The 16,209-nt window shown below is 43.4% G+C and overlaps 1 protein-coding gene across 6 annotated transcripts in view; it reads right to left on the bottom strand.

The window, feature by feature from the left end:
- Positions 1–16,209, bottom strand: part of LOC111969950 (calcium-dependent secretion activator 1-like) — a 184,002-nt gene that overhangs the window by 58,404 nt on the left and 109,389 nt on the right. For all 6 annotated transcript variants that reach the window (XM_070445576.1, XM_023996349.1, XM_023996350.1 and 3 more), the window contains exons 11-16: positions 13,747–13,959; positions 6,898–7,034; positions 6,602–6,789; positions 3,128–3,229; positions 2,686–2,749; positions 1,857–1,980 (exon numbers count right to left, since the gene is read on the bottom strand). In XM_070445576.1, coding sequence (XP_070301677.1) covers positions 1,857–1,980; positions 2,686–2,749; positions 3,128–3,229; positions 6,602–6,789; positions 6,898–7,034; positions 13,747–13,959 — 828 coding nt within the window. The remainder of the gene's footprint in view (positions 1–1,856; positions 1,981–2,685; positions 2,750–3,127; positions 3,230–6,601; positions 6,790–6,897; positions 7,035–13,746; positions 13,960–16,209) is intronic.

Genomic DNA, 16,209 nt, shown 5'->3' with positions numbered 1-16,209 from the left:
TCTAAGTAAATCCTGTCTGCTAAATGGACTATGTAGCCCACAGCCATATGGAATAGCCAGATCAGGACCTACATGTAACATAAGGACAACTCAGAGGATGCCATTTTGTTCTTCTGAAATAGACTACATTTTCTTCATCTCGTGTTTCTTTAGACCTGTCTAAAATAAATAATGAATTTATTGTGATGTGTAGGCTATATTAAATGGATTTATTAGACTTTTTAAAATGCAGATGTTCCAAAGGTCTGCATCAGTGGCTTGTAGGTGTGTTTATGCTAATTAACGGTCAATTACCATGAGACCGGCAGTTGTTTGCTTGACAATCACCGGCTGACAAAATGTCATGACCGCCACAGCCCTAATAGTCACTGACTGGAATAGAGAATAGCTTAATTTGAGAATGGAGGATTCGATAGTAAAACAGTATAGTTGAGTGTAGTCCAAGCTACACATACATATACACAGATTTGTTTTGTAAACGTATCCGTGGAACATGTTGCCAGTTCTGGATGCCTAGTAAAGAAAACTTGGGACATGCAACAGACAGATACTGGGTAGCTGCAGAGGGCAATCCCAGCATGCCTTGTGCATTAGCCTTCCTGACTTGTGTTCATACTACAAGGAGCTTGGAGAGAAGCAGCAAAGCCAATAAACAAGGAGGAGGAAAGCAGAGAGGGGGAGGAGGCGGTGAATAGAAGATGATGATTATTTCAAAACAAAGGAGAGGATAGGAAAGGGGTAGGAGAGAAAACAAGGACAATTGTTGCTTCAGAGCATCACCCCACCTTGAAGCCACGGCGGTGTGAGAAAGGAGAGGGACAGTGGGTTGACTGGGCCAGAGAGAAGCTGAGGCACACAGGAGTCAGAATAAAGATGGCAGATTCACAGGGAGTTGAATGCATTTTTACTTACTGTACACATCTCTAACATGCACATTTATTTAGGGATCTACATCAATATAAAGGACACCTGTAAATGAAAAGAGGGTTTCAACTTTATTAGCACATCTTAATGTAACAGCAGCCACAGGACCGGAAGCCGAGGTATTTTCACTGCAGCTGGGGACAGAACAGTTATATTAATACCATATGAAGACAAAATCTTTGCTTTGAGTTCACTTATTTCCATTCATTGATTGTATTTGAATGTTTGACTTTGTTTTCTTCTTAAATGCTGCTGTTATCTCCATATCAAATCCTTTCTGGGTAACAATTAAGTTCCTTACTGACATATTTTTCCATTAAAATTGTTAAAAAGAAACACAAATAGCTTTTTCAGCAAAAAAACTATTTCTCAAGGATGAATTTTGCTATCACTGTCTAGGAGTGGTCTGAGTGGGGAGGGGGAAACTGAAAACTAGCTGTTATTGGCAGAGAGGTTTGGAACTCTGTTATTGGTACAGTATATTAATTAATTTACTGCCTGGCCGAAACTCTACCACGCAAAACCTGCTGATTAGAAGGTCCTGTGTAGATTGTATTTTCAACCAGCAACTATCAGGAAATAACACTGATCACATTTATGTCACACTTTTACAGTGTTAGTTTCATCAGCTAATCCCACAACTGTAGTTTGTTAGCACCCATTGACCTGCAGGGGGCAATGTGGTAAAGCACCAGAGGGCATGATGTCTGTAGCATGTATATCACTGTGTAACAATAATGTGTGATAATCCCTGTAGATAGCAATACTATTGTGGTAACAATGCTAGAGGGGAGACATAAATGACGACAGAACATTGTACAGTACAGTAAAGTACTGTGTGTGAAATAATACTCTATGGGTATAGCTAGTATGCTGTGTGATGCTGCATTGTGTAATTGAACTGTCAGTGTTTATTTGAGGTGGTCATCTACCTTCTACTTTGGCGTATTCTGAGAGGCGCTGGTAGTTGATCAAGGCTGCCTGCTCCAGACATTTACGGATGACTGTCTTCACCTCCTCCTGGGGCACAGGAGTCACAATATCCTTCATCAGCACCTGGAACAGAACATGAGTGTCACGACTCCCACCGAAGGTGGCTCCCCTGCCTGTTCGGGCGGTGCTCGGCGGTCGTCGTCGCCGGTCTACTAGCCGCCACCGATCCCTTTTTCCTTTTCTGTTAGTTTAGTCTTATTAGTTGCAACTGTTCCTTTTTGTTTCGAGATTTTTGGTCTATTTAAGCCTGTTAGGCCCGCATAGGTTTGTGCGGGATTATTTGTGTTCTCTGTCGGTTGTGGATGTGTTTTTTCATTGTTCTTCGGATCGTTTGCKCTGTGTTTGGGCTGGTCAGTGTTTATGCGCCCTGTATTTGGTGTGACCGTTTTGTGCCGGAGAAATAAATCTACAAATCACTGAACCCTCTGCTCTCTGTGCCTGACTCCTACCCACCACTCCTAGTATCCGTGACAAGGAAACATTAGAGAAAAAATACTATCCTTTTTGGGGCGGTACCACAAAAAAGAAAAGCATGGGAGTGTGCATGTTGACCCTTCACTTGTAGAGAACAGGAGACAAACATCTGTTTACCACACTCAGGTAGCCTATATTATATACAACATATAGAAACCAAATACACATCGATCCATAAGACCTGGTCAATTAAAATGTGGATGGAACATTTAAAATATTTTGTATATTTAGTTTAGGAAGGTGTGTGTCCATAGTTAATAAGGTAAGGTTAGAAGAGGATGCATAATAACCTACCCTCTCAAGCAGGGACAGAGTGGCTTTCAGGGCCCCCTCCGGTCGACCAAATGGAAAACAGTACCTGTGAAAGAAATCCAGTTTCATTTCTGTAGGGTTTATTATGAAGGTTTTCCTTCATCATAAGACCATTCTTCATGCTCAAGGATTTCTACAATTTATAAATGACTACCCACTGTGCACAGACATCTATTCAAGGTCTATTCCGCGTTGGTTTAACGCAATTTAATTGAAATGACGTGAAAATAATGTTGATTCAACCAGTTTGTGCCCAGCGGGCAGCTAGTTCTTGAGATCAGAATGTAAGTACAATTTTGCAGAGCACAGTGATTGATACATGATTGACATCTGTCACAATCTATAATCTGTGGTCTGATAAGTCCCATAGCCGTGTCTGTGCCAGGGTCAGTTATAGATTTAGATATAGTATTACAGTACACACCTGAAGTGTGTGATCTGGTTCTCCAGCAGAACACGCAGCCTCTCTTTGATATCCTCAAAGCGCTCCTTCTCCTCCACAGTGACTGTTCCTATCCCGTCAGGCCTGAGGGATATACAGTACCATAGAGTTTATATGGTTGGAGCATGGGGCAGGAAACACCAAGGTTGTGGGTTTCATTCCCACATGGTCCACATAAAGTACAATGAATATACAGTATGTGTTAACTGGGATATCCCTTAGGACATATTATATTAGTATCATCGTAATATCCCAATTCAGAGTAGACAGTATGGCCACCACTGACACAGTGATCACAGGGGTCACACAAGGGTCAACATGGTCACTGGAGTTATAACTGCGAATTTCAGCTAACTAAGTACACGTGTAGTGGCTAGCTATATGTCCACAGCAGAGCCTACAGTACGAAGAGTTTCTGTGGTGTATTCCACAGGTAAGAGCCAGCCATCTGTCTGGAACAGTGGGGCCACCGATATCTGAGGATGGTTACAGACGGGGGGTTATAACTGCACCCCCCACCCCCCCCCCAAGCTGTTGCCCCCATTCTTGTCTGACAGGAGTATCCCTCACCCCTCCCTCCTTTCTCAGTGTCCTTCACTGAGATTACATCCTGGGCCTGGTGACGTGGAGCATGTCACGTCTCTGCTCCTCAAGCCGCTGTCACGGCGACCAGCGCCTCCTCTGTCACATGCACTCTGCTCAATTTCCCCCGTCCTCAGCCACGTCACTATAAAGGAGCCAGGCCCCTCAACCACACTCTCTTCCTCTGGTGTGTGTGTGTGTGTGTGTGTGTGTGTGTGTGTGTGTTGTGTGTGTGTGTGTGTGTGTGTGTGTGTGTGTGTGTGTGTTGTGTGTGTGTGGTGTGTGTGTGTGTGTGGTGGTGTGGTGTGTGTGGTGTGTGTGTGTGTGTGTGTGTGTATGTTTCAGGCTATGATTGTCGTGTTTGTGTTTTTGTGTTCATCTGAGGCATGTCGATAAAAAGCCTTTAATAAGATGTGGTGTTTGTATAATCTCTGCATCTGACGGTCCGTCAAACAGATCAAACAGAATCAACTATTTGATCATTTCACACTAATTATGCCTAGCCTCATTTTCTGCTCCTCCACAGCWTTCATAATGTTTTCATAACCTCACGCCCCTGTCCTCTATTATAATGGCTACATGGAAATGAGAAGTCATTTGTAACAGAGCGATCAGAGAAACTAATAACAGAACACCGGAAGCACGCCATATCAGAGGTCTGTGCTTCCTCTAGTTCAAGAAGCTACAGTACGTGACTGTAGTTGAATTACAGCCAATTCACAAATTGACTWGTACATCACATTTTAAAAGACAAATACCATATTTAACCTGTATTTAACATTCAAACACCACATTTCCAAATCATTACCTAAACTTACTGGAGGTGGAATGAAATCCACTCCAACCTTTAAACAGACAATTTATTCTCAATTTACTCTCAGGCTACTGTACTCTCTATAATAATCAGTTCATGCCCTGTGGCCATCAGGCTATTACGTTGTGGGTGGATGAGGGGAGTGAGGTTTTTTTTGGCCAAAGATGGGTTTCTCTCATGGGCTGTCATGGTCATGGGGACTGTAGGCGGACTGGCTGTAGCTGTGGCCTGAGCTCGGACAGTGGCAGGAGACACTCGCCCGTCACCCATGACAACCTGTCATTCCTGACCTCCAGGCACACCGGCCGGCTGGAGAGCCCACTACAGTACACTACACCTCCCTCCCTCCCTTTATTTTCTGTCTCCATATTTCTCTCTCTCTCCCTCAATTCCTGATCCTCTCTCTTTACGTCCTCTCCCCCACTCTCTTTTTCTCCCATTTTCCTTTTTTCTCTCTCCACCCCCCACTCCTTTCCTCCAGTCTTGGAGCTACTCCCGTCTTCCTGTCCAGCCTGATCATAACAGGACTCAAACAGACAGCCCACCTCAGCTTCATCACTGTCTGTCATAGGATGAGGGTAGAGGGAGGGGTGGAAATCAAATCAAGTCAAATCAAGCATTATTTATGCAGCAAATATCCGACATAGAATGCAAGTGCTTCACAGGAAAAAAKCGAATAAAAAAGCGGAACTATTTACTACACAACAAACATCAAATTAAAAACGAAAGAATGCCAAAAACTGAACGACTATAAAGTACCCCAAGGAAAAGCAAAGCTAAAAAGATGCGAAGGGGTAGATGGGGTAGGAGGATTGTCAGACTGGGGCAGACTGGCAGACAGCCGCCGTGACCTTTGCCCCTCACACTGTAGTGACACTCGCTTGTTTATATTGACTCGAGATCCAGCCATGATTACGACAGATTCGGTCTCCATACAGAAGTGTGAGCACATGTACACAAACACCCTATGTACACAAACACCCTATGTACACAAACACCCTTTGTACATAGGTACAAACGTACGTACGTATGCACGTACAGTACACACAAACACACATTTTATTATGCAAAAAAAAATACATGTAAATACCCAATAAGTATTTCAATATTTCAACTCCAGTATTCATAGGTACAAACGTACGTACGTATGCACGTACAGTACACACAAACACACATTTTATTATACAAAAAAAATACATGTAAATACCCAATAAGTATTTCAATATTTCAACTCCAGTATTCACTCTTGTTAAAATCAAAAAGTCAAGTGACTGAGGTCGGGTGGGAGGGAGAGAGTCACAGTGGATCTATCAGGGAGGAAGCACCACAGACTCTTACCTTCTGGGCCAAGAGACAGCCTGGGACTTGGAGTCCTTTTTTTTCCTAAACTCCTTGATTTTGAGTTCCCTCTTAGAGGGTGTGGGGGGCTCTGGGGTGGGGGGGTAAAGGTAACTCTGAAGCTCTGCCTCGGTTACAGGCCAGTTTAGCAACTCAGACAGTCTCTGACTACAGGTTGCATGAGAAAGAGGCAGGGGTGATGTTAAGAGATCAAGCATCAGAAAAAAAGAAAGAAGAACATTAATAAAGCAAACCTAAATCATAACAGACTATGAAAATCAATGAATTGAGAAAAGACAACAAAGAAAGAAGAAAAATAAAATAATAAACACAAATCCCAACTGGACATGAGAAACTTAAAAGCATAAGTGACTGAAACAAGTGATTGGAAAAATAATATTAGAGAAAGCTTTGACTAAGGCAAAAAAACAACAAGCACAGTATGAGGTGGCTTGGTGAAGTATACCAGTACAGACAATTGTATGCAGATCTAGGGTGGAATATACATTCTGTTATTGTCTTCTCCGAATGAGATTGATTTGATGAAGAAGGTTGGTGGTGGAGTGGGTTCTCTGAGTGGGGAGGATTGGGTTTACTTTCATATGCATAACAGAGAGAGTGAGAGAGACAGAGACAGACAGACAGACACAGAGAGAGACAGAAAGAGAGAGAGAGAGATGGGGGGTGGCGTAGAAGGGGGGCTGTAAGTCAGTACTCTGTACCTGTTGCCATGGACGTGTGAGGCACAGAAGGCAAAGCTGTAGTGCAGCAGGGTGGGGTCGATCATAGCCCCGTTCTCTGCCCTCTCCAGCAGGTCACCCAGGTAACACAGGTGTCTGTGACACCCCCGCACACCATTACGAGCACAGTACTCATCCATGACAAACACCTGGCCTGGACTGAACCAACCCTACAAAATAGACATACGAGGGAAGTTAGAATAGATCAAAATTGATAGAATGTAGGATCACAATGTAAAAGAATGAGGGAACCACTGGACTGGTAACCCTTTCCTCACCAAACAGGAGTAGGAGTCATTGAGTCTGTGGTCCAGGGTGAGGCGCTGCACCATCTCAAACAGAGAGGAGTGGTCAAAGCTGCAGGGGTTGGCTGAGATGAACTCATCCATGCCATGTTTCTGTGCCCGGTCCGCGTCTGTGTCCGTCCACCCCGGAGAGAGAGAGAGAGCCAGCACACACGAAGGGAGAGACAGGATCCACAGGAGTTAGACACAGCAGAGGATGGGAATGGCTATCGGAGTGAGAGGGTAAGAGAGCGTCACTCGCACAGTGTGAGGGCCCTATTCTATCAAAACTGCTAAGAAGGTTTACGGGTATACATTTTTCTTGCACTGGAAGATTGTGGGTTGGGGCTCATCTAATGAGTAATCAATGGCGTATGGGTGAAACTATACGGACACCCTCCCACCGGGCAGGAACATTTTTCAATTTGTTCTGAGCCTGCACACCAGGTTAACGGTTTACATTGAATAGGGCTCTCGTACAGTATGCTTCATCTGGGGGTGGGTGGTCTGGTCAATGGAGAGGATCAGTGTGGGGTTCATAGTCAACTAGCAGGTGGAAAGGGCTCTGGGCCAGAGGGAGGGTCAGGAGGATTGGATGTGAGTTGCAGCATAACCAGTGCAGAAGGGTCATTCCTGTGGTCATGCATGACTGATTCTGTTCTGTCTGTCTGTCTCATTATTACAATGTTGGTCCAGTTCTCTCTTGATACGTATCAAAGTTACTTTATGTGGGGTCTTTCTCCCTACACAACAGTGTATGACTGTTGAAATCTCAGGTCCCCCCACATGTGATCCATCGGCCTGAGCATATACACCGAACAAAAATATAAACTCAACATGCAGTTGGGCCCATGTTTCATTAGCTGAAATCAAAAGTTCCCTGAAATTTTACATATGGACAAAAAGCTTATTTCTCGAAAATGTTGCCAAGTAATCCATCCGCCTGACAGGTGTGGCATATGAAGAAGCTGATTAAACAGCATGAACATTACACAGGTGCACCTTGTGCTGGAGACAATAAAAGGCCACTCTAAAATGTGCAGTTTTGTCACACAACACAATCCCACAGATGTCTCAAGTTTTGAGGGAGTGTGCAATTGGCATGCTGACTGCAGGAATGTCCACCAGAGCTGTTGCCAGAGAATTTAATGTTAATTTATCTACCATAAGCCACCTCCAATGTAATTTTAGAGAATTTGGCAGTACTTCCAACCGGCCTCACAACCGCAGACCACATGTATGGCGTTGTGTGGGCGAGCAGTTTGCTGATGACAACGATGTGAACAGAGTGCCCCATGATGGCGGTGGAGTTATGGTATGGGCAGGCATAAGCTACGGACAACGAACAAAATTGCATTTTATCAATGGCAATTTTAATACTCAGTGATACCGTGACGAGATCCTGAGGCCCATTGACGTGCCATTCATCCACCACCATCACCACCTCATGTTACAGCATGATAATGCACGGCCCCATGTCACAGTTCTTCCATGGCCTGCATACTCACCCGACATGTCTCCCATTGAGCATGTTTGGGATGCTCTGGATTGACGTGCACAACAGCATGTTCCAGTTCCCGCCAATATCCAGCAACTTCCCACAGCCATTGAAGAGGCGTGGGACAACATTCCACAGGCCACAATCAACAGCCTGATCAACTCTATGCGAAGGAGATGTGTCGCGCTGCATGAGGCAAATAGTGGTCACACCAGATACTGACTGGTTTTCTGATCCACACCACCACCTTTTTTTTAAGGTATCTGTGACCAACAGATGCATTTGTATTCCCAGCCATGTTAAATCCATAGATTAAGGCCTAATGGATTTATTTCAATTGACTGATTTCCTTATATGAACTGTAACTCAGTAAAATCTTTTAAATGTACATTTTTGATCAGTATATATAGTCTAAAGTCTCTGATAGCAGCCTTTCTGATTGCATCCTCACATGATCGAATGCAACCTCTGAGGTGCACTAGCTAGACCCATCTTCTTTCCACTCCCACCCTTCCCCTTTACTTCCACTCCCTCCCCTCCACTGCTCAGCCCGTCAGCACATCCCCCCTAGGGTCTCCCTAATTAACCCCCCCCTCCTTTTGTCCAGAGAGGGGGCTAAATAAATTTGACAACACATTTTCACTTTCCTTCCCAGTGAGTGGGCTTAGGCATTACATCAGGGTCTGTCTGGAATGGGAAGGCTGACCGATAATCCATGCGCTGTCCATCTCCCTCTAGTTGTATTCTAATACCCTGCTTTAGCCAGGGCTCAGGGACTGCTCTGAATGCCTCAGATCCGCAGGTCACAGCTATTCTAAGCAGCGGTCTGGATAAATAGCCTATGCAGCTGCCCCTCCCGAGACGAGGCTTTACATGTAAATAAAGAGACAACACCACTTATGGAGCATTAACAACAGTTGCGATATAGATACAAATGAGTTTTCGCTGCAATGTGGATATACACACACAATGTCATAGTAAAATGTGTCCAGACACACTGATATAAAAAAGTGTCAAATGTTTTGGATGTTTTTCATAAATTCCAAATCACACAAAAGCTGAAAGTGACACACAAATATAAAATCATGAACAATAAATTACTTTGACTATAGAATAAAAATACATAAATACCAAACTACCATCAAAGCTGAGAGAATATAATAATAAAAAATCACTTTTATTTTCTCCCATTGACCTCGACTTCACTGTTGAGTGAAACCCAATGTGGCGCCAAGCCAGCTGTCAACCACCCAGGGAACAAAGCCTGTGCTGCTATGATGCTTATGATCCCCAACTCCCAAATCCAAAAAGGTGACTATGTGTCCCTCTCCTCTGTGACTGGTGGCCTGTCATGTCTATTTGACATTCCAGCGGTGGAGTGGACATGGGGGCTCTGGACAGTAACAGACAATGACACTAGTCACCCCCGTCTGTCTAGGCAGGGGAAGGACTGACATCACAATGATTGATGGATGCTACTCATTTATAGATCCCTACACTAAACATTTGGGCTATTTAGCGCATAGTAAAAAAAGAAAAGAATTGACCACCAGCACCACCTCCCTGCTCATTCCCTCTCTCCCCAGAACACCCACAGCCCAGACTCTCTGACGGCAGAGTGAGGGGTACATGATGATAGCTGGGTCTGATTTAGGGGTAACGTGGAGCTAAAGACATGAGCTGACACTGTGGTTCTCACCTTCTCGATCAGTCTCTCTATCCTAAACATTTGAATTCATTGAACAGCAATTGTGGAAGATCTTATTATGCTCATTTAGATTTTGTATACAGGTTCATGTTTTTAACACATTTGTACATTTGCAAGTTGACAATACTTTATATCCCCATGCACTGTATGATTCATAGAGCACTGAGCGCATACCAATATTAGTGTGTTAAAGGAGAGGATAAATGAATTCCTGAGGCAAATCTCTATATACCCAACAAGGATCTGTCTCAGTCTTTCAACAAGAGGGAACAGAAAACAGACTCAGTTTTAAGCATAAATGGTGAGAACATCACCCTGGTAAATGTTCTTGTCAGGCATCCAAAGAAAGAAAAGGTAAACGGATATGTACATTGTAAAAGTGGCAGAAGTGTTCATTTCAGGTCCGTCTCTAAGGAGTGGAGAAGACTGCAGCAGCATATGGTAAAAGGAATGGCATGACATCATCACTTGCTACATGTTAGCATTCAGAATACTCCAGGTACATATTTGCCAGCTCTCATTTAGCAGCAAGAAGAATAAAGAGGAAAAGGCAGGAATTGAGAAATCTTCAGTAAAACATGGATATTCCACTGGAAATAACAATTGATTAAATATATAATAAATATATACAGTACCTTCAGAAAGTATTCATACTCCTAAATATTTTTTACAAATCTCACCAATCCACACACAATACCCCATAATGAAAAAGTGACAACATATTTGTAGAAATGTGGGCAATTGTTTTGAAAATGTAATATTGCATTTATTTAAGTATTCACACCCCTGAGTCAATATTTTGTAGAAGCACCTTTGGCAGTGATTACAGCTGTGAGTCTTTCTGGGTAAGTCTCTAAAAGCTTTCCACACCTGGATTGGGAAACATTTGCCCATTATTCTTCACAAAATTCTTCAAGCTCTGTCAAATTTGTTGTTGATCATTGCTAGACACCTATTTTCAGGTCTTGCCATATATTTTTAAGTAGTGTTAAGTCAAAACTGTAACTCGGCCACTCAGGAACACTCACTGTCTTCTTGGTAAGCAACTTTCCTTTAGGATTTTGCCTGTGCTTTGCTACATTCCATTTTTTTTTATCCTGAAAAACTCCCCAGTCGTTAATACCCATAACATGATGCAGCCACCACTATGCTTGAAAATATGGAGAGTGGTACTCAGTAATGTGTTGTATTGGATTTGCCCAAAAATTACARTTTGTATTCAGGACAAAAAGTTTATTGCTTTGACACATTCTTTTAAGTATTACTTTAGTACCTTGTTGCAAACAGGATGCATGTTTTGGAATTTTTTATTTTTACTCRGTCAATTAGGTTAGTATTGTGGAGTAAATACAATGTAGTTAATCCATCCTCAGTTTTCTCCTATCACTGCCATTAAACTCTGTAACTGTTTTAAAGTTACCATTGGCCACAAGGTGAAATCTCTGAGCGGTTTCTTTGCTCTTCGGCAACTGAGTTAGGAAGGACACCTGTATCTTTGTAGTGACTGGGTGTATTGATACACCATCCAAAGTGTAATTAATAACAATTGAATGTCTGCTATTTGTTTTACCCATCTACCAATAGGTGCCCTTCTTTGTGAGGCATTGGACAACCTCTCTGGTCTTTGTTGTTGAATCTGTGTTTGAATTTCACTGCTCGACTGAGGGACCTTACAGATAATTGTATGTGTGGAGTACAGAGGCAATCATAAAAAAATCATGTTAAAACCCTATTATTGCACACAGAGTGAGTGCATGCACCTTTTTATGTGACTTGTTAAGCACTTTTTTTTTTACCCCTGAATTTACTTAGGTTTGCCATAACAAAGGGGTTGAACACTTATTGACTAATGGCATTTTCGATTTTCAATTTAATTTATTTGTAAAAAGTTTGAAAAACTTAAATCTCAATTTAACCAATTTAAAATGTAGGCTAACAGAACAACATTTGGAAAAAGGGGTGTGAATACTTTCTGAAGGCACTGTATATAAATATCATCTAGCAGACATTTAGTAGACTTACATGCATGCATACATTGGATTTGGACTTTTCCGCAATTTGGAAGAAGCACATCAAACTATATAATGTGTATGAAGTGTGTAGCCAAATTGCATTGGTCTGGAATAAAAAGACACGATTATTTATCTACCTATAATATTTTTTTATGATCTTATTTTAAACCCCAAAAACATATAGTAAGTGTTTTTATTACATTGTTTTTCTCCAAAGTGAAGGCATTTGTAAAGTTGCAAGTGTGAACTAGCACGTAGTTATTTAGCAACATTTCCCTGATTGCTTCCTGGAATAATTGTGCAGAGACCACACTGTTTAATTCATGTCATGGCACTTTTAACATGGTAGTAATCAGCTGCTGAGAGACAAAGGCCTCCAGTAGTTGTCAAAAACAACCATTTCACTGAATTAACATACGCCCTCAGTTCTACTGCAATGTATGGAACATGACAATCAACAAATCATTGTAGTTTTATGTTGTGGGTTTTAGCCCTGTCTCCGCCTTAACCCTTTATTACTATTATGGTAATTAAAACTGTTTCTGCCTTTTTTAAGAGATACCATATTGGTATATTATAAGTCCTGGTGTTTAGAAATAGGTCTGTTTTGCTAAGAAGGGATTTCATGTTCAATTATGTTGCTGAGAGCGAGAGAAGGCAAATATGCAGTTTAACCAAAGCAAAGCAAACAAAATCAGAGTGACATGCATCTTAGTCTTGGAAGGATGGAAGTGAGTYTATAAGTTTTCTAAAGTGGTCTAAGACAGAGATAATATAAAGATTTGAATAGAGGGAGAGAATGAACAACAGAAGAGGAAGAGGGAGGAGAGCACATTGCTTTGGTCAGATAATCAGTGTGGATTATCTGAGCTGTGCCAGCAACAGGGAAGCACTTACCCTTAAATCCAGCTACGAGATAGATAGCGGGGTAAGAAGGAACAAACCAGAGACACATAAAGACAGAGAGCAGACACAGAGACCTGACCTACAGCAGCTGGGATAGACCAGGGACACACACAAAGCATGAGTGTGAGAGTGAGAGTGAGAGAAAGTGGGGAAAAGAGCTCATAAACTGTTAAACAACTGGTATAATAGGACACAGGGGAAGAGCTAAACTAAAGAGATGAATATTGACATAAGGTGAAATTAATAGATACAGGTAGAGAGTGAGAGATAATGTGATATGGAATAGGAGAGAGAGACACAGCGTTGATGAAAAAAACGACATATTTAGTGACGATAGTAGAGAGATTAATGAAACAGAATGAAAGGAGAGGTGAGGAGAGGCGTTCTTTCTTCTCCAGATGGATGTAGACACTTCGCTGTAGTTGCTTGGGGTTACATAATATACACTGTTACACACACATTCCTATAGAATAAATATATACCATAACAGTGCGTATTGTCCATTTTAAAATACACACTTGTGTGGAGAGAAATAAATACAACAAAAGAGGTTACCTCAAAAAGGAGTCCAATAAAATCCGTATCTTGATAGATATTGAATTTGATTAGACATAACAGCATTGAACATTGGGCGGTCGTTTCCTGGGTACTGTAGCTGAAACAGTGAGAGCTACTCTGAGTGTTGTGGGCCTCGTGGGCACAACATGGGTGGCACTTACAGAACTGGGAGATGGGTGCYTCTAGCTGAGGTGCYGAGCCTGCTCTGTTGTTGAGTTTCTGGACCTGGGTGGGGGGGATGGGCTTGTGGGACTGGCCCGTGGCCCGGTACATAGCCTGGACCCACAGGATGCGGTCCTGCTCGTCATCACTGGCAAAGATCACAGTGTCACCTTCCTTTACTGCGTTGAAGAAGGTCCTCCCACCGTCAAGACCTAAGGAATTATTACAGTTAGCAGTGTTTGTAGGGCTAGTGCTACAGGTAGATACCAGCACATATATACAAAAGTATGTGGACACCCCGTAAAATTAATGGATCCGGCTATTTCAGCCACACCCGTTGCTGACAGGTGTATAGATCGAGCACACAGCCATGCAATCTCCATAGACAAACAATGGCCTTACTGAAGAGCTCAGTGACTTTCAACGTGGCACCGRTGTCAGTTCAAGTCAGTTCGTAAAATGTTTGCCCTGCTAGAGCTGCCCCGGTCAACTGTAAGTGCTGATTTTGTGAAGTGGAAACATCTAGGAGCAACAACGCCTCAGCCATGAAGTGGTAAGCCACACAAGCTTGCAACACTCACTGTTGAGTTCCAAACTGRCTCTGGAAGCAACGTCAACACAATAACTGTTCGTCGGGAACTTCAGGAAATGGGTTTCCATAGCCAAGTAGCTGCACACAAYCCTAAGATTACCATGCGCAATGCGAAGGTGGAAACGCATTCCCTGGAGTGATGAATTACGCTTCACCATCTGGCAGTACGATGGACGAATCTCGGTTTGGCAGATGCCAGGAGAACGCTACCTTCCCCAACGCATAATGGCAACTGTAAAGTTTGGTGGAGGAATAATGGTCTATGGCTGTTTTTCCTGCTTCGGGCTAGGCCCCTTAGTTCCAGTGAAGGGACATTTTTACGCGATAGCATTCCATGACATTCTAGAGATGATCCTGTGCTTCCAACTTTGTGGCAACAGTTTGGGGAAGGCCCTTTCCTGTTTCAGCATGACAATGCCTCCGTTCACAAAGCAAGATCCATTCAGAAATGGTTTGTTGAGATCGGTGTGGAAGAACTTGACTGGCCTGCACAGAGCCCTGACCTCCACCCCATCAAATACCTTTGGGATGAATTGGAAAGCCGACAGCGAGCTAGGCCTAATCACCCAACATCAGTGCCCGACCTCACTAATGCTTGTGGCTGAATGGAAGCAAGTCCCCGCAGCAATGTTCCAAAATCTAGTGGAAAGCCTTCCCAGAAGAGCGGCGGCTGTTAGAGCAGCAAAGGGAGGACCAACTCCATATTAAWGCCCATGATTTTGGAATGAGATGTTCGACAAGCAGTTGTCCACATACTTTTGGTCATGTAGTGCATTTAGGCCCTGGTACTAATGCAACTAGTTGTGAGTCGTGGAAATTATCTCAAGGAAAGGAATTGGATAGCCATTTGCACAGGCTAAATTGCCAAGAGAACAAATTACCCGTGTTGGTTATTAATGTACAATGGCAGAGCCATGACTGGTGTGTGGTGTATTACTGTACCTGGCTGAGGGTCGGTGTGTGTGTTGTGTGGTGGTGTATTACTGTACCTGGCTGAGGGTCGGTGTGTGTGTGTGGTGTATTACTGTACCTGGCTGAGGGTCTTGTGTGTGCCGTGTGTGGTTGTGTTTGGAGGCTGGGTTCTGTACAGCACTTTGAGATATCAGCATGTAAGAAGGACTATATAAATAAATTTGATTTGATGTTACTGCACCTGCGGAGGGTCGGTGTACGTGTGTGGTGTATTACTGTACCTGGCTGAGGGTTGGTGTGTGTGTGTGGTGTGTTACTGTACCTGGCGGAGGGTTGGTGTACGTGTGGTGGTGTATTACTGTACCTGGCTGAGGGTTGGTGTGCGTGTGTGGTGTGTTACTGTACCTGTCTGAGGGTGGTGTGTGTGGTGTGTGTGTTTGGTGTGTTACTGTACCTGGCTGAGGGTCGGTGTGTGTGTGTGTGTGTGTGTGGTGTGATACTGTACCTGGCTGAGCGTCGGTGTGTGTTTGTGTGGTGTATTACTGTACATGGCTGAGGGTCAGTGTGTGTGGTGTGTTAACTGTACCTGGCTGAGGGTCGGTGTGTGGTGTGTTTACTGTACCTGGCTGCGGGTCGGTGTGTGTGTGTGTGTGATGTGTTTTTGCTGTAGTGTGTGTATGTGGTGTGTGGTGTATTACTGTACCTGGCTGAGGGTCGGGTGTGTGTGTGGTGTGTTACTGTACCTGGCTGAGGGCGTGTGGGTGTGTGGTGCGTTACTGTACCCTGGCTGATGGTCGGTGTGTGTGTGGTGTATATCTGTACTGGCTGAGGGTCGGTGTGTGTGTGGTGGTGTATTACTGTACCTGGCTGAGGGTGGTGTGTTTGTGTGGTGTATTACTGTACCTGACTGAGGGTATGTGTGTGTGTGACGTACCTGGCTGAAGGTCGGTGTGTGTCG

This window comes from Salvelinus sp. IW2-2015, linkage group LG11 (assembly GCF_002910315.2).
Source record: "Salvelinus sp. IW2-2015 linkage group LG11, ASM291031v2, whole genome shotgun sequence".
NCBI classification, from domain to species: domain Eukaryota; kingdom Metazoa; phylum Chordata; class Actinopteri; order Salmoniformes; family Salmonidae; genus Salvelinus; species Salvelinus sp. IW2-2015.
Note: the sequence above shows the minus strand (reverse complement) of the source record. Positions and strands in the feature narration are given on the sequence as shown.